The sequence below is a fragment of the Prionailurus bengalensis genome, chromosome A3 (genome assembly GCF_016509475.1).
Source record: "Prionailurus bengalensis isolate Pbe53 chromosome A3, Fcat_Pben_1.1_paternal_pri, whole genome shotgun sequence".
NCBI classification, from domain to species: Eukaryota; Metazoa; Chordata; class Mammalia; order Carnivora; family Felidae; genus Prionailurus; species Prionailurus bengalensis.
Window position 1 is genome coordinate 101,612,432 of NC_057354.1, and position 17,802 is coordinate 101,630,233.

The 17,802-nt window shown below is 42.8% G+C and overlaps 1 protein-coding gene across 2 annotated transcripts in view; it reads left to right on the forward strand.

The window, feature by feature from the left end:
• The first annotated feature begins 1,677 nt into the window (after positions 1 to 1,677).
• The window catches only part of SMYD1 (SET and MYND domain containing 1), a 41,565-nt gene continuing 25,440 nt past the window's right edge, over positions 1,678 to 17,802 (forward strand). For both annotated transcript variants that reach the window (XM_043603931.1, XM_043603932.1), the window contains exons 1-2: positions 1,678 to 1,880; positions 16,550 to 16,726. In XM_043603931.1, the coding sequence (XP_043459866.1) occupies positions 1,744 to 1,880; positions 16,550 to 16,726 (314 nt within the window). In that variant the 5' untranslated portion in view covers positions 1,678 to 1,743. The remainder of the gene's footprint in view (positions 1,881 to 16,549; positions 16,727 to 17,802) is intronic.

Sequence of the window (17,802 nt, forward strand, 5' to 3'; positions counted from 1 at the left end):
ACACTTTAATATAATGCTTGTTCTGATAAGGTCAAGACCCACAAATATAACTAAAGCATTGGGCTTGATGTTCCCTCTCTTTCTGTCTTGGAGCAGCAAGATTTCTTTCTTGACCTTGGCTTGGGCTGAACCTATTCCAGGGGTATAGTGTTTAGAGAACAGTCTACTCCCTTCCTGAGGGGAGCTCCAAGTTGCCAGGCAATGGGAGTCCAACCTGGATTGAAGAGTTCTTTTTCAATCTTTTTTTTTTTTTTTTTTTACCATTGGGAGCATGTGATGTTTACTCTTTGGGGCATCCAGCCTTGTTTTATTTATTTATTATTAAAAAAATTATTTTTATTTTATTTCTTTTTATTGAAGTATCATTGACATACAATGTTAGTATTAGTTTCAGGCATACAACATAGTGATTTGACAACTCTGTATGTTACACTGTGCTCACAAGTGTCACTACTGTCTGTCACCATACAAGGCTATTACAGACCATTACTATATTCCCTATGCTGTACCTTTCATCCCTGTGACTCATTCATTCCATACTGGAAGACTGTGTCTCCCTCTCCCCTTTTGCCCATGCCCCCACCCCTCTTTCCTCTGGCAGCCACTAGTTTGTATTTGTGAGTTTGTTTCCGCTTTGTTGGTTTTGTTTTTTAGATTCCACACATAGGTGAAATCGCGTGGTATTTGTCTTTTCAACCTTGGGAAGAGCTGTCTGGCAATCAAGAAGAGTGGCATTTAGAGGCACCTGGCTGGCTCAGTCTGTAGAGTTTGTGACTCTTGATCTAGGGGTTGTGAGTTCGAGCCCTACGTTGGGTGTAGAGTTTACTTTAAAAAAAAAAAAAGAGTGGCATTTAGGTCAATGGACACTTTAGAATTTTCCCTCCAATGTCCTTATTCCTGGGAAAGAAGAAAGACAGAGCATGTTGGTGTTCTCCTGGCAACAGACACAGTTTAAGGGAGATTTGATAAAAAGGCAGAAATGAGGGTTTTCATTTTCAAGGCCTCTCTCCTCTCCTAGCCTGCGTCCAGCACCCCTGTATCATCAGGGGGCTCCCAGACCTCTGAGCCCTGCGTGGGGGTGCTGTGGGAGTCCCAGGTAATACTGGAGAAGAGGGATGTCACTTGGAGCCTAAATAGTACTGTTCTGTATGTGCGAAGGGGGTCAGTTGGGCATCTGCTGTATTCTGCAAGCAATCCACCTATGGGGGAGGGGAGAGGGGGACAAGGGGCCCATCTCGCTTGAGAAAGTATGAGCCTGACAGCTGAAGGTTCCCAGAGCAGCAAGCATCACCTCTTCTCCTGGACCATTTCAGCTGTCTGCTTGGGATTGACAGAGGCATCTGGCTGCTAAAAATACCCCACTGACCAAGTGTTCCCTATTCCAACTGAAGCTGAGCACAACCGCCATCCAGGACTGAGCTGCTTCTTGCAAAGGAATTTTGCAAAAATTTTCAGGTCCAATTCGAGAGGTGCACCAGCCCGTGGTCATTTCTGCTTTGCCAGCTTTGCTGGTGATGAACGTGACCCTTCTCGGATCACCGTTCTCTTGCCTGCCCCATTCCCACCTCCAGGAAGCGTGGCAGAGGGGGAGGTGAGGGCCCCATAGCTGAGAGGGGGTAGGGAAGGGGAGGTGCTTGTCCATTTATAGGCTTGCTCTTTGGGATGCTGAAGGTGCTGAAATAGCAATGACAGGGGACTTGGCTCCGTGTTAAATATCTGCCGAGCTGCCTGAAAGACTCTGAAATGACAATAGGGAGAATGGAGAACGTGGAGGTCTTCACTTCTGAGGGCAAAGGCAGGGGTCTGAAGGCCACTAAGGAGTTCTGGGCTGCGGATGTCATCTTCGCCGAGCGGGCTTATTCCGCAGTGGTTTTTGACAGGTATGAAATGTGGGGTGTTACCTTCTTTTCTCTGTTGGTTTGGCTGGTGCCAAACTCTAAAACACTTTGCTCTCAAAATCTTCAGGGAAAGGGATAGAAGCCATTTGATCATTTTTAACAAAACGGCACTTCTGACAGCTGTTTTCTGGAATAACTTTTTCTGCAAAGAGTCATCACTAATGTGATTTGCTCTGGTCCCTAGGAGGGTTGTAAAGGTGAGCCAGGGTGCTGGGGTACTTTCTCACAATACCATTGAACTTGGCTGAGTGGGTGTGCTGGAGCCCACTGGAGAGGTGGGTGTGGTACTACAGGAAACATCTTTCTTTCTTTCTTTCTTTCTTTCTTTCTTTCTTTCTTTCTTTCTTTTGTCCGTTCTTTTTTTTTTTTTTAAGTTTATTTATTTACTTAGAAGGGGAGAGGCAGAGAGAGAGGGAGAGAAAGGATCCCAAGCAGTCTCCATACTACCAGCACAGAGCCTGACACAGGGTTCGAACACATGACCTGTGAGATAGACCAGAGCTGAAACCAAGAGTCAGATGCTCTACCGACTGAGCCACCCAGGCGCCCCATAGGAAACATTTTCTTACAAAAGGCTCCATGTTTTTAGCTTCTTGAGTATAATAAATATATCACAGCGTAAAGTAATTGCTGAGACTTTTAAAAAGTAATTGTAAACATTACAATCCATTTACATTTGGAACATTAGAATATCACCATGAAGCCGAAATCCCTTTTTACCGTTCCTACTCCCAATCCCAATCTCCTGTCTTTCCTCAGAGGTAATACTTGTTATGATTTTAATGTGCTTCCTTCTAGAATGTTCTTGTACCAGTACATACACATATCTTCATTTATCAAGAATGTAGCACTGTAGTTTGTCTTTTTCTTTTTTTTTAATAGAAGCGGTATCATACTTCAGATGTCATTCTAGAACTTGCTGTCTTCACTGAACATGTTTTTGATATCTACCCTCATGGGAACTATAAGTCTATAGATAATTCTTTTAAATCCTCAAAGATCTGTTTCTTTTACCCCCACGTAGATCTATCCGTGTTGATCCATATGCTATGTGGATCGCCAATTACAACTGCTGTGGATATTCTACCCAATAAATATATGAAAACTTATTTATCCACTGCCCTAATGAGAGACCTTCAGTGGTTTCTAGCTTTTCACAAAAACAAACATTTCTGCAAATAAAATCCTAGACCATGTCCACTTGCACACGTGTGATTATTCTCAAGGATATATGGCTAGAAGGGGAATTGTTCCAGAGTGTGCTGTTTCTATTTTAATAGGCCCTCCAAAGTGGCTCTGTTAAATTTACATTCCCATTTTCCCACAACCATGTCTATACTTGACCAAACTTTTAAATTAGTATTAAATCTTTATTTCAAAACAAAACAAAACAAAACCTGCCTAGTGATTAAACTATGACAATGTTCCCTCCACCTAAAGCTGGGTGACCTGCCTGACATTGATGTGATCTGAATCAAGATGGCCTCTGATATGTAGGCTTTGTGGTTGGCTCGCTGTATAGACCATCCTGGGAACGGGCACTGCTTTTCAGAGATAATTCGATTAGCGTTCAGATCTTCGTTTCTCCCTGCCTACCAGGACCTGCAGGGAGAGGGCAGTGAATGGAGTATGTGGCTGACTGCCACCTGCGGAATGTGAGGGGGCTGAGGAGACAGTTATACCTCTTCAACAGGAGTCTGTCTGGCTTTATTAATTTACTTGTATGTGTGTCGTGCATGGAGGTGAGTGTGGTAAAGGAGTCAGTCGGGTTCAGAATAAAGACAAAAAAGTTAGAAAACAGAAACTCGGAACGCTCGTCTTGATGCCGCCGCTGAGTTGCCAACACTGCCTTGTATAGAATACCTCCATTGGTGCCTCTAGTTCCCTAAAAGCTAATATAGCCAATTAGTGTCCCTTTTAAGAGTGGAGTTGAGTGGGTTTTCCTTCCATTATAAAAAGAAAACTAAGGAAGAAAAAAATCTTTAGTATCTTCACACAAAGATACTAACTCTAAACACTCTCGTCTGTTTCCTTACCATTTATTTTAAAAGGTAGGTTTCATTTGCACTGCACAGCTGGGATCTTATTACAGAAACTATGATGTTTTACGTTTCATAGTTTAAGTACTTCTGGGTGACTGTACTCTCTTCATAAACATAGTATTTAATGGCTGCGTGTTCTCCTACAACTTTTTTTCTGACTGATGTTTACATGGTTTTCTTGGTATAAATAAGTCATCATTCATTAGAAGTAATCATTACAAAACAACTTTAGTGAACATTGCCCATAGAATGCTAGCAAAATGTTATGTTATTATTACAGTAATAAAAATTGGGATGATTGGGGTAAACCATCTTTAAGATGATTGAAAAAAAGTCTAAAAGAGATACTTTTAAAAAGTGATTTTTCCCAAGTATGTCACTGCAAACATGAAGGGGCTGCGCTTTGGGTATACCAAAGATAGCTTGGAAAGGCATGGGAGGAAAGCTTTGCCCATCCTGCCCTCCCATTGTGGCCTCCTGGGGAGACTCAGCCACTGTAGATGAGAAACCTGAGGGGGGAGGTAGGACTGAGAGTGACCCACAAAAGAGGCACATTTTAATCATTCTATAGGAGAGATACATCCTAATCCATGTTATTGCAAGCCAGGCTTCCTGCCCTACCCTCCAAACACAAATATGAGGAAAGATTTTATTTTTAGCTGAGCGCAACGTTTAAATGAAAATTCTTTCAAACAACATATGACTTGTATGTACCTATATATGTTATGAAGCATAACAAGAAATGAACACCCATAAAACCATCATCCTGTTTAGCTAGAGTATGTGATTCTATTGTATCTTCTGTATCTTCCCCTATCCTGTCCCCAACTTGTCCCAAAGGTAACTAGTAGCCTGAATTTTATGTTATTTATTCCGTTGCCTTTTGAGGAATAGTCTTACCACATGTGTACGTATTCTTAAACAATATATAATTTACTTTTTTAAAGTTCATTTATTTTGAGAGAGTGCAAGTACATGAGCAGGGGAGGGACAGAGAGAGGGGGAGAGAGAGAATCCCAAGCAGGCTCCATGCTGTTATGCAGAGTCCGACATGGGGCTCAAACCCACAGACTGTGAGATCATGACCTGAGCCAAAATCAAGAGTCAGATGCTTAACTGACCGAGCCAAATATTTTAGCATTTAAAAATTCTAAGGAATGTTTAATGACTGTGTAGTATTCCTTTTGACTGTTATATATCAGATTAGCAAGTGCCATCAAACTTGGATGTCAAAGTTGTTTCAGTTTTCCTAATAGATCTCTCTGTACATCTCTGATTATTTATTAAAGATAAACTCCTAGAAGTGTATATTTTGGATTGAAAAGACAGTTTTGAGTCTTTTACTATAGATTTCCAAATCACCCCCCACCCCCGAAAGAGGATTATACTAGTTTTTTCCACGAGGGTTATAGCATTTGCCTCCTTATCCAAGCACTGGCTAACACAGAAAACTAACTTTTACTTTTGTATTTTACGACTTCACCTATAAAAACTTAGTACTATTTTGTTTTGAATTTTTTGATTAAGGAAGTGAGATTTTTTAAAAAAAAATCTGTTTATTGATCATTACATCCTTATTTTGTGATTTGTCTATTTTCTATTGATGCCCTCATTTTAAAACTTTATTTGTTTATTTGTTTTATTACTCCTCATTTGTTTTATTACTCCTTAATAAAACAAAGCTCATTTGTTTTATTACTCCTTAATGTTCAGAACTTCTAAATTGTTTGAATTCTTATGAATCATTTTGGTTTATTAGCCCTTCTGATTTTAACTCTTTTCTAGTCCTCAGTTACTTTTGACTTTCTTTATTTTTCATGTCTTTTATTTTAAAACCCATTCATTTTTCTATCATATGTGTATATATATTATATATATATGATATATATATTAAAATTATGCCTAAGATTTAAGTTTCTTTTTTTTTTAGTTTATTTTTATGCAGTTACTTATTGTCATTGAATTTGTTCACTTTCATTGAATTTTATTCACATTCATTTCATTGAATTTATTCACTTTTAGCTTATTTAGTTCATTTTCTGTCAAGGGGAATGAGAAGATAAATGGTTTTAGCCGTAAGACTGACTCAGGCCTTCAGTAAGATTCAATCCTTATCTTTTCGCTGTTTGGTCTTGAAAGGACCCTTCCAGTTCTCTGAAGTAGAACCTTCATCTTTTGCAAACTATAAAATCAGTTGGTTAGCCCAGTGGACCTACAGACTGAGGTCCGTGGGGCGCCATTTATCACACTGAGTACAATTCCATTGCCTCCATCACCATCACCGTCTTCAAACAAAACCCACAAACAAATAGATTCATGGCCAATGTGGAATAGAATCAGATTTGACCAGGATAGGAATTTGAAGCATATTTTACAATAACATTGGAGGACTTCTTCTCCTAAAAGCCATCTACAAATAACAAACTGTCGTTTGCAAGACAGAGGGTTCTAAACTTTATTTTTGTACTTGACAGAAGGGTGAGAACCAAGCACCTTGAGCAGAAGTTATTTCTGGCCAAAATGGGATGTGTGGTGGGGAAAGTGCTAGTTAGAGCTCAAGACATTTAAGAATGAAGTAGGCCCTGGACACCTTTACCTTTAGAGGTTCCACCTCACAATATGTCAAAAGGTAGTTTTTGCTTACCACTTCTGAATGGGTTTTTATAACTTTGCTATTACAATTGTTATTAATTTCCATTTTGCATTTTTTTTTTGTTTTAAGAAAATTTGGGGACTATTCGAAGGTGTGATGAATTCCAAACCTTTTCCTGGGTCACCTGTAAGCTTTTAGGCCCTTGACACCGAACCTCTGTTGCCTAATGGGAGACCAGGGCTACCAGTGCTGTCTGGAGATGGGAAGCTATTTCCAAGGTTTTGTAGTTTCTGGTGGCAACCTGGCAGAGATGATGTCCTTGGGGAGTTGGGAAGTAGAGGGGAATTGGGTCATTTGACCCTGAAGATCTCTTCTAGCGTGAGATTCTATGGGTTTCATGATTTCTTCAGTACATGTGAAGGGTTCCGGTGCAGCAACAGAGGGGTGCTGGACTAATATAAAATGGAGCTTGTTCTGGTTATTTTTTATTTTAGCATTAAACACAAGACATGGCATGAGAATGGTGCTCATGAGCAGTTCCGGGAGCCAAAAATGCTATTTGATGGTTCCTTTTTAACAGTCCCAGACGTTATGAATTTAGAGTGCATCTAGGCTTTGGGTCCATGGATCCTTAGCTAAGGAGAGAACTATATTTGAAAGATCAAAGTTTATGTGGATGTGCATCTGTGCTTTTTATTTCTGGGGAGAAAGTGTATAGCTTTCATCACTTTCAAAATCACTTTCAACCCAAAAGAAGGTTGAGACCCATTGGATATATTCAGTCCTCTCTTATAGATCAGGAAGCTGAGGCTTAGTGAGGAGACAGGCAGGCCATCCCAGGTCATACATGGATGGACAAGCCATAGGGCAGGACTAAGATTCCTGAGATCTTGTCCATTTATCACTGCCCCCCACCCCAAGTGGGTCTGACATCGCTGACTTAATTTCTTCTTTCCTTGTCAGTCCAGTTAATAATATTTGGTCTTAATAAAGGAAACGATACTCATCCATCAATTTCAGAACAATCAAAATCTGGTTCTGGGACCTGAGAATGGTTAGATTCAGAGACTCCTAGGTAAAAAACAGGAATATACATGTGATTACACAGGAGACTTCCTGCCTCCTTCCTATAAGGACCCTTGCAATTGCATTAGACCCACCGGGATGTTTCAGGATTATCTCCCCTTCTCAAGGTCTTTAACCTTAATTACATCTGTAAAGTCCCTTTTGCCATGTAGTGTAACATATTCACAGGTTCCAGGGATTAGGACCTTGACATTTTGGGGGGAGCTATTATTCAACCTACCACAACCAATAAGATGAATTTCCTATTAATCCAATTCATCGCAAAAAAAAAAAAAAAATGTTAAGAAGGAGCAAGGATAGTGGATGTTTACAAAAATTTCTTTAAGTAAAAACTTGACTGGTTCCTAAGTGATTCTGTATAAGCAGTTGAAAGTGTCTAGGAGATTATGCACACATATGTAGGAGTAAACAATGATAAGAACATAAGAAAAAGTAGAGTACTTTAAAAGAAATTAATGCCAGCCAGGCTTTTTTTGAAAATTGGACCAGTTATGAGCTTCAGGTCCACTGGAGACAGCTGGGCTTTTAGCCGGTGTAATTCTATATGGGCTTGTGGGAACAGCAGGATTAGTGTGGCATACACAACCAACACACTGTGGCCTTTAATCTGATAACAGCTGGTGTGGGGGTGGGGGGGAGCAAATGATGCTATAAATGGAAATCATTTAATAGAAGGATTAGGGAAATTCCTGAACAGTTAGTTCAGAAATGAATGAATCACTGTTTATTGTTCAATTTACAGTGTTAAACATTTACACTCAATGTTGCGGATCACCATAGCAGATTTAAAACTATGTATTTTATTTTAAGTAAGCTCTGTACCCAACGTGGGGCTTGAACTCACAACCCTGAGCTCAAAAGTCACATGCTATACCAACTGAGCCAACCAGGTTCGCAATGTCTTTAGTTTGACACTTTTAGTTGCAGGTGCAAGATGTGGTGACATGTCACATGCCCCGTTACAGGTTGTATTGCTACATTTTATGAAACGCATTTAATCCTTAAATGCAGAAGTTTGCAAATAATTGCTTTTTAAATATAAATGAGATCAAATGCCAGGTTGTCCCCACAGTGATTTCCTCTTCAGTCACGTGCATCTGAAGATGTGTTTTAAGCATGGGAAATGAGGTGTGGTCACAGCTATAGTGTTGGAAATGCAGACAGGTCTGAGTTAGGAGTGTGAACTTCTTCGTGTGAGTTGTGGCAGAGGAAAGCTCGAGAATTGCTACTTGAATATAGAAGAGATGTTAAAAAATAGGCAATACCTAGATCTGACCTAAGGAAGCAGTATCACCTAACTTCTTTTTTTTTTTAATTTTTTGTTAACGTTTATTTATTTTTGAGACAGAGAGAGACAGAGCATGAATGGGGGAGGGCCAGAGAGAGGGAGACACAGAATCTGAAACAGGCTCCAGGCTCTGAGCTGTCAGCACAGAGCCTGACGCGGGACTCGAACTCACGGACCGCGAGATCATGACCTGAGCCGAAGTTGGCCGCTTAACCGACTAAGCCTCCCAGGCGCCCCTTAACTTCTTAAGCTAAGGTCTGTATAGTGCAAACATGAATCCAGCGATGCCCCTCAGGGGTTGACATGGGCCATTTCAAAACAACATTAAGTAGATGCCATGGGGAAAAGAAAATGAGCCTTCCAACTCTGGGTGGGTGTCTCTTCTCTGCAGGAGCCTTCAGTGGTTCCCCCTTTGCCTGCAGAATAAGAACATACTACTGAGAGTAGCATTCCAGGTCCCCTCGCCTCCGGTCATTGTTCCAGCATCATTTCCCAGTGTGGTGCATCCTATGATCTTGTCAGATAGCTACTCCCGTCTCTCCTGTATGTACCTGTGCCCCTATATGGACGCCTTTGACTCAAGCCAGTGCCTCTCCACGAAAGAACTGACGGTCTCTGAGTACAAACTCGGCCCATCTTTAGAGGGTCAGAACAGTGCCTCCTCCCTTCACAGATGATTGCCTTCCCAGATTCCTCGCCTCCCCCACCTCAGTGGGAGTTAGGCTTCCCTCGAACCCTGCAGGAGTTACCTGCACTCCTAGATGGCATGCCTCACCTTGCTTATATGTGTTTATGCCCCAGCTCAGCCTAGGGACCGCTCAAAGGCAAGGTTTGTGTCTTGTTTATCTTTAAGGCCCTGTATTACCAAGTTCAACGCACAGCACATAATGGATGCCCAATAAATACTTGTGAAAGGAAAGTAGAGTGGAAGGGATGAGGAAGGAAAGAGAGAGGAATTTAAAATATTGTAAAATCCTCTGGGTACTTGAGGAATGTGGGATGTTCTTTAGGACGTGCCCCCTTCCCCCTTGGTTTTTGAGGGGACAGCTCCTGGCAGGCTGAGAGTCTTTAAGCAGTACAGAAAGCGAGAGCTGTTGGTTCAGTCCTTTCTGGCTGTGTTTTTAGGCGGCTTGTCCACCTTGCAGGCGCCTTCTCTTGGCATTTATCTGTCCAGCAACTGGTTATTTCCATATAAGGAGTTGAGCAGCAGCTGCCCTTCTAGCCCTCTTGATTCTGACAGGTGACATGACCCAGGGCAGGGCTGCAGAGCAAGGAGTGAGTGGGGACCCGCTGGCCAGGGCAAAGAACGCTCAGGGCTGCAGACAGAGCCCAAAAGTGGGCTTTGGGAACTTCCTCTGTCCTCTGTGCTGGGCGCAGTGGCAGACATGAGGAACCCCTATAAGGATCCTCATATCCCCAGGAGGGTAGTAATCACTACTCCTAAGGGTTGTTGTGAAGGTTTAACAAAGGAGAATTGCTTACAACATCTCTTTGAAAATTGCAGGGGGTTGTGTAGGTGGGAGTTAACATCCTCTGTGGGCACTGGGGAAAGAGACTAGGAGGAAAAATGGGACTTCCTGAAGGCTGCCTGGCTAAGCCTGGCTAGAAGAAGCATCTTTCTCCTGCAACCCAAAAAGTGGTTTTAGGACTTCCTGTCTTCTGGATTCTCTCTCTCTCTCTCTCTCTCTCTCTCTCTCTCTCTCTCTCCCCCTCTCATTGGGGTTAGTAAGAATGAGGGGAGGTATTTCTGTCAGAGAATTACCTGCCCCTCCTACAGGGGTTCTCTGCTAGCCTGGAGGTCTTTCTCGCTGGTGGCTGCCTGAGAATTAGTGGATGCTGGAGGACAGCAGGAGCTCTGAGATCACCTGGCCCAACCTCCCCATGTGACAGATGGGCGGGTGGACCCGGCTGTCGTCTACTGAGCACTATCTTGTGCCAGGCTCCGAGCTGGCTAACTTTACATTTAATCTGATAGTGGTGGGATTTGGGAACTTCTTTGTACTCTTCTTCTTGCTTGAATTTTTAAAAATAGTAAGCATGTTTCATTAAAAAGTAATATTTGTCTAAAAGATATCAAGATCTAGGTGTTGTTATGGGGCGCCTGGGTGGCTCTGTCAGTTAAGCATCTGACTTTGGCTCAGGTCATGATCTCATGGTTCATGGATTGGAGCCCCGAGTAGGGCTCTGTGCTGACAGCTCAGAGTCTGGAACCTGCTTTGGATTCTGTTCTCCCTCTCTCTCTGCCCCTCCCCCATGCATGCTCTGTCTCTGTCTCTCAAAAATGAATAAATGTTAAAAATTTTTTTTAAAAAGGCATCAAGATCTAGGTATTATTATTCCCATTTTCACGTATGGAAATGAAGGCCCAGAGAGGTTAGGGTACTTGCTTGAGGTAGATACTGGAATCCGGAGTTGAACCCAGCTCTGACCGATTCCAGGTCTGACCTTCTGTAATACCCATCCCACCACTATTAAAGGAGATGGAGACCAGAGAGATGGGCTTTTCTTTTTTTTTTTTTTTTTAAATTTTTTTTTTCAACGTTTATTTATTTTTGGGACAGAGAGAGACAGAGCATGAACGGGGGAGGGGCAGAGAGAGAGGGAGACACAGAATCGGAAACAGGCTCCAGGCTCTGAGCCATCAGCCCAGAGCCCGACGCGGGGCTCGAACTCACGGACCGCGAGATCATGACCTGGCTGAAGTCGGAGGCTTAACCGACTGCGCCACCCAGGCGCCCCCGGCTTTTCTTTTTTTTAATTAAGCTTCCCCTTTCTGCCTGCCTGACACTTCCTTGCACACCCCACCAGAAGGAGCAGGTTTTCTCTCATCTCTACATTCTTGCTACTCAAAGTCACAGCTCAGCATCACCTAGGAGCTTGTTAGAAATGCAGAATCCTGGGCCCCACTCCAGACCTACTGAATTGGAACCTGAATTTTGACAAGATCTCTAGTGATGTGTGTGCACACAGAAGTTCGAGAAACCCAGCTCTGCTTCAAACTTACCCCCCTCGTCTTTCCTGGTTCCAGCCTCATGGCTAAGCTTTACTGGCAGGTGAGGTAATGGAGAGAAAGGTCAGCCTCATCCTAAGGAGATCTAAGTTAGGAGATAACTCCCGATGCTTTTTCACTAGCCTTTAAAACTTGCCTCCAGGCCCTAGCAAAATTGTAGGATGGGTTATAAAACAGGTGTGTAAGCCTTTGGAAATAGTTTGCATAGTTGGGTGGCTAACATTTGGAACCCACTATGAGTTCACTGTAAGAAAAAGAATCATTCAAAATTGACCACATTTTCTTTTTATGAAAAGTAATTAAAAGTTTATTATAGAAAAGTGTAAAGACTCTGATGAGACAAGATGATGTGGAATGTTGAACTGATGAATTGAATTGATGGTAGCTGAATTGATTCAAGGACTGATAATTGATTGTATAGTGACTGGAGAGGTCTCTCTATCATCCAGTCTGGGGTGAAGTCTTTACACTGTTAGACTGCATTTGTGAGAAATGCAGAATCCTGGGCCCCACTCCAGACCTACTGAATTGGAACCTGAATTTTAACAAGATCTCTGGTGATGTGTGTACACACGGAAGTTTGAGAAACCCAGCTCTGCTTCAAACCTACCCTCATCTTCCTTCTAGTCTCCAGCCTTCTCCTTGTCAAAATGGTTGTTAGTGACTTGGGAGATGTGAGGGGTTTTCCACTAGAATTTCTTATGGACATATTATAGCTATAGTTCATGGCAGATTGATTATTCTATAATCAGGCTCCATTAAGAAGTGTGTTAGGTCAGTTTATGGGGGCCTGGATGCAGGCTCCAGGACAGATGTTTTGTCCCTCTATGAGCCAGACTAAGAAAATTTGAGCCTCACAGGCAGTGTGGACGAAGGGAAGGGCAATGCCAGAGGTCCAACCATGGGGCAGACAGTAAGGGGGTATTGTCTGCACAGAATTTAAAAACAATAACAGAACTGACTTTTAAAAACCTGACTAAAAGATTCTGTTTTTATTATCACCATGCACCAGTAATTCTAAACAATGTCAGGGATAAAATATTCTTCCTTGGGAAAAAGGAAAAACTGTGTTTATCTAAGTTCTAAACAATTGCCGTGGCATAAACTTCGAACTGGCACATTTTAAAATCACATAACCCTTAATAAACATTGTATTCTGCCTGGGAGCTAATCCGGGAGACTCTCAGTTGGCCCCTAACACATGTTCCCAAACACTACATGTTTGTTGCAAGAACAATTTCTTAAGGTTCACAATTGCTTGAGCTATGGAGGCCACAGCTCATGTCTCCAACCCCTATGCTATTATCTCTTCCTGAAGTTTAAGTGTATTAGAAATAAGCAGACCCCAGGGGTGCCTAGATGGCTCAGTTGGTTAAGCGTCTGACTTCAGCTCAGGTTATAATCTCATGGCTCATAGGTTCAAGCCCTACATCAGGCTCTGCGCTGACAGCTCAGAGCCGGGAGCCTGCTTTGGATTCTGTGTGTCTGCCCCCCGCCCCCACTTATGCTCTGTCTCTCTCTCTCTCTCTCTCAAAAATAAATATTAATTTTTTTTAATTTTAAAAAAGAAAGAAATAAGTGGAGCTCATAAAGATAAAGCAGAAGAACTTTTGTCATTCTAGGTGACCACCTGGAGTTTGTGGTCCTTTTTAAAATGTGAAACAGTGAAATGGTGTGAGAACTGCAATGCATAATATTTGGTAGGTGTAAATTCCAGTTTCAACACAAAAGATGTATACGAATGTGAATATATGTGTACAGATAAAAATATGAGGATATAATGCTTGAATGTTCTAAAAATATCAGTTTGGGTATAAAATGTTAGGGCAGTTCAGTGCGGGTTTGTTCCCTGATGGACATCCCTAGGGCAGATAGGCATGGAGTTCCAAGTGACAAGTCACAAATGGCAGCCTGCATGATCACACTTGCTTCTAACTCTCCCCTCTCCAGACCATTTCCCTTTCTTTCCTGCCTTGGGTTTGTATTCCTGGTCTGAGTCCTGATACCCCAGAGGCGAGAATCTGCTCCTCCTTCCCCATCCCAAACTAAGAGATGCTCTCAGACTTGGAGATGACTCATGGCTTAGCATACTGTTATAAGTGATGAAAAACTGAAAGCTCAAAATGATTTTGACCGTTTGTAATACCATAAAGGTGAAGACCCCACTTCAGGTTAAAAAATTCAATGTCATGAGGAAATTTGGGGGAATGTGGATAGGTTCACTGTCTTGGTCATGTTGATGGTTTCACAAGTATATGCACATGTCAGAGTCTACCAAATTAAAGATTTTGGATATGTATGTCAGTCATACTTCAAGCTATTTAAAAAAGGTAGCATCATATGGACAAATGGAGGGAAGCTCTGATTTGGCCGTGTGCCTTTGAGAAAACCTGGGACGTACCAGTGACTAGATTTTTAATTTTGTCTCAAATAACTGAGTTTTTTTGCAGGAAAGCATTTATAGCACCACACCTGGATACCATACTCTGTTCTTGGCCCTGTAATTATAAAACTCTGTGACCCAGTATCTACCATTGAGTGGCCAGGAGACAGGATTTGGAGCCTCACTGGGATCCAAATTACTTGGGTTCTTCAGCAATTCAGTCTCTGCTCAAGAACTTCACATTTCTGCCAGAGAATGCCATCTTGACTTGAGGCAGATACGAGAAATTCATAGCTCCCCATTTCTAGGGGTTTGAAGATTCCACTAAATGGTCAGGGTCCTGCATGAGCCTATCTGCTCTGTTCTGCTGGAGCGCTCATGACAAATGACCTTCTCAAGCAGGGAATACCCTCTGTGGTATAGCTACGATGGGCTGCAGATTCTGCGCAAATATAGCATATTCTAAATATGCTAGTGTAATTCTACTCTTCCTCTCCCATTGGGAAAGCTTAAGGGATTGCATGGGAGTGAGGAAGACATTATTAGGGGGATAACTTTGAACCTGCTCTAAACTTATAACCACTAACCTTCCATGCCCATGAGTATTTCATGATTAGTAACAAGTTATAAGCAACATACCTCACAGCAGATGGGGACACAGCAGTGTGTTGAGTTGGCCACCCAGTGGCTGAAAACTGGACTCCAGGAAGCCCAGGACCTAGCTTACAGCAATAGCCTGAGCAGTGCCCTCAGTTTGGCTCTCTACCTCTCTCCATTTCTTGATGCCCTCCTGGGGCCACAGGGCCTGACCTTTGGTCTCCTTGAGCCCAGCGCCCTAGCATTGGTCACTGAATCTTGCTTGATTGCCCTGTTGCACCCACTTTCCTTTGGCTACAGGGACCCACTGTGGGCACATCAGAGACTGGAGTAGGACTGTTGAAGGAGCTGGGAGTGAGAGGGCGAATGAAAGGGAGTCACAGCAGCGGTCTTCAGATTCTTGCATCACTGACCTACCTAGGCCTGTTCCACTGGACAAGGATCCAGAGAGCCGAATTCGATGATAGGAGTATGTTTCTCAGGAAGGCAAATTCAGGCTGAACTCAAGGAGGAAATCTGCAACAATTAGGACTGGCCAACAATGGATTAACTGTTCTTGGAAACAGTGTACTCTATTTCACTATGGGAACTTAAAATGTGCAAGGTCAAGGATGGACACAGGGATTTCTGTGTTTGTATGTTCTATTGAAGGTTCTTTCTTCAGGCCCCAGCCTTCTGTGATTCCAAAAGCTCCTATTTTCCTATACTTTTGAGATGCCTCTTTAGACCGTAAACTCCAGTCTGAGTTCACATACCCATTTTTTCCCAGGGAGCTCAGCGTTTCTGTGCATACTGCTGAGCTTGTTTTCATCATTTTTCTGCTTCAGTGGCCAGGGTTTCTTTTCTCCACATTGCAGAGATATTGAGATATTGCGCATCACGCCAGATTTCACTCACTCTTGGTATTAGGCTTCCATCATACTAGCCTGTGCTGTTTTCTGGCTGAAAGACGGCTCTAACCTGGGAGACACGAAGCTCTCTCTTGGGAACACTGGGGGGTGGGAAATACGGGGTAAGGAACCTCATCTGCCTATTCATCTCTCCCTCTCCCACTGAGTGGGCAGGCATGACCTTCCATGTCACTTCCACTCTCTCTCTCTGAGTCAGGAGAATACAGCGGGTAACCTCCGTGACATCAGTAACCTTGTAATTGTTACTCTTGCAAAACACACGGAACTGTGACATACATCAGAATGCGCAGACCCCATTTTGCAAAAAATACATCATGTTTCACGTCCCATCATATTGTAGGTAGTTATGAGTTTTATTCTTCAAGGGAAAGGGGCATTGCCTTTCAAGAACAAGAGGGTCATGTCACACAGAGTGCTATGGTACCAGTGACCTGTGGCTTTTGGCAAGGGAACCATGAGGAATTTCCACCTAGTCCTTTGGCCTGGAAGACTTCCTGGGCTCCTCAAGTGTCTGTTCCAGTGTGTTCCAGGAACACCCCATGGGGCCGCTATCATAGCTTTCTCATGCAGGTTATGTATTCCCAGTGCCTACCGCATATGGGTCTAAATCTACACTTGCAGAATTAAATTGAAAGGCTTATATGCAGCGTGCAGTAGTGTCCCCACGTTGGGGTCCAGTGTCCAGTGCAGTCCCTGTTTGCTGTGCCACCCCCAATCACTTGTTTCTCCCTTCGTTCCCAGCCTTGTTAACTTTGTGTGCCATACCTGCTTCAAGAGGCAGGAGAAGCTTCATCGCTGTGGACAGTGCAAGTTCGCCCACTATTGTGACCGCACCTGCCAGAAGGATGCTTGGCTGAACCACAAGAACGAGTGTTCGGCCATCAAGAGATATGGGAAGGTGCCCAATGAGAACATCAGGTCAGAGCTGGGCCCCGGGGCTAGTGTTTGGAATTCCCAAATGTCAGGTGGGGAAGGTGTTAGTGACAAGCATTCCCAGGCCCAGGGAAGCCAGGCTGAGTGCAGATCAGGGTAGAGCCTCAGAGAGACTGGATAGGGGCATCTCTGTGCACTCCCTTTAGGTGTGGGAGCCCATCTAGAACTGGGTGTCTGTGGCCATGGTTTTAGTCCACAACCCGTCTAGACTTGACTGCAGACCTGTTCTCAATGGCTCCCTAGTGTTTAACTTTAAAAAAAAATTTTTTTTTGATCTGCCAATGTTTAAAAAAATTGGGAAATTCCACATTAAAAAAGTTAGGATTTCTGGTTTCTCTTGAAAGAAAAAAATCTGAAGATTTGGCAAAATGAGCTAGAGCTCAACAGCAGCTGAGCTATTTAATTCCAGCAGAATTAAACACACAAAAAAGCAGAGCTTTTTTTTTAAAGGTTTTATTTAAATTCTAATTAGTTAACATACAGTGTAATATTATTTTCAGGTGTACAATGTAGTGATTCAACATTCCCATACATCACCCGGCACTCATCACAAGTGCGCCCCTTGATCCCATCACCTATTTCATGCACCCACCACTCTGGTAACCATCACTTTGTTCTCTGTGGTTATATAGCAGCATATCTGCAATAGTCAAATTACAGAAACAGCTCAAGTGTCCATCGACTGATGGATGGACAAGGAAGATGTGGTATATATACACAATGGAATATTACTCAGCCATCAAGAAGTGAAATCTTGCCATTTCCAATAAAATGGATGGAGCTAGAGAGGATTATGCTAAGTGGAATAAGTCAGATTTCACTCATGTGGAATTTAAGAAACAAAACAAATGAACAAAGGGAAAAAACAGACAGGTAAACCAAGATAAAATGCAGAGCTTTTCAAGTAACCATAGCCCACTAGTCCCTTGGCTTGTGCACACAGCCCTCTGCACTCATTATATGCGAAAGACATTCACAACAGTTAGTGGCATCCCCAGTGCAGCTGCGGCCAGGAATCTCAGGGCCAACACCGCAAGATAGGGCTGCAGGTGAGTGCTTGG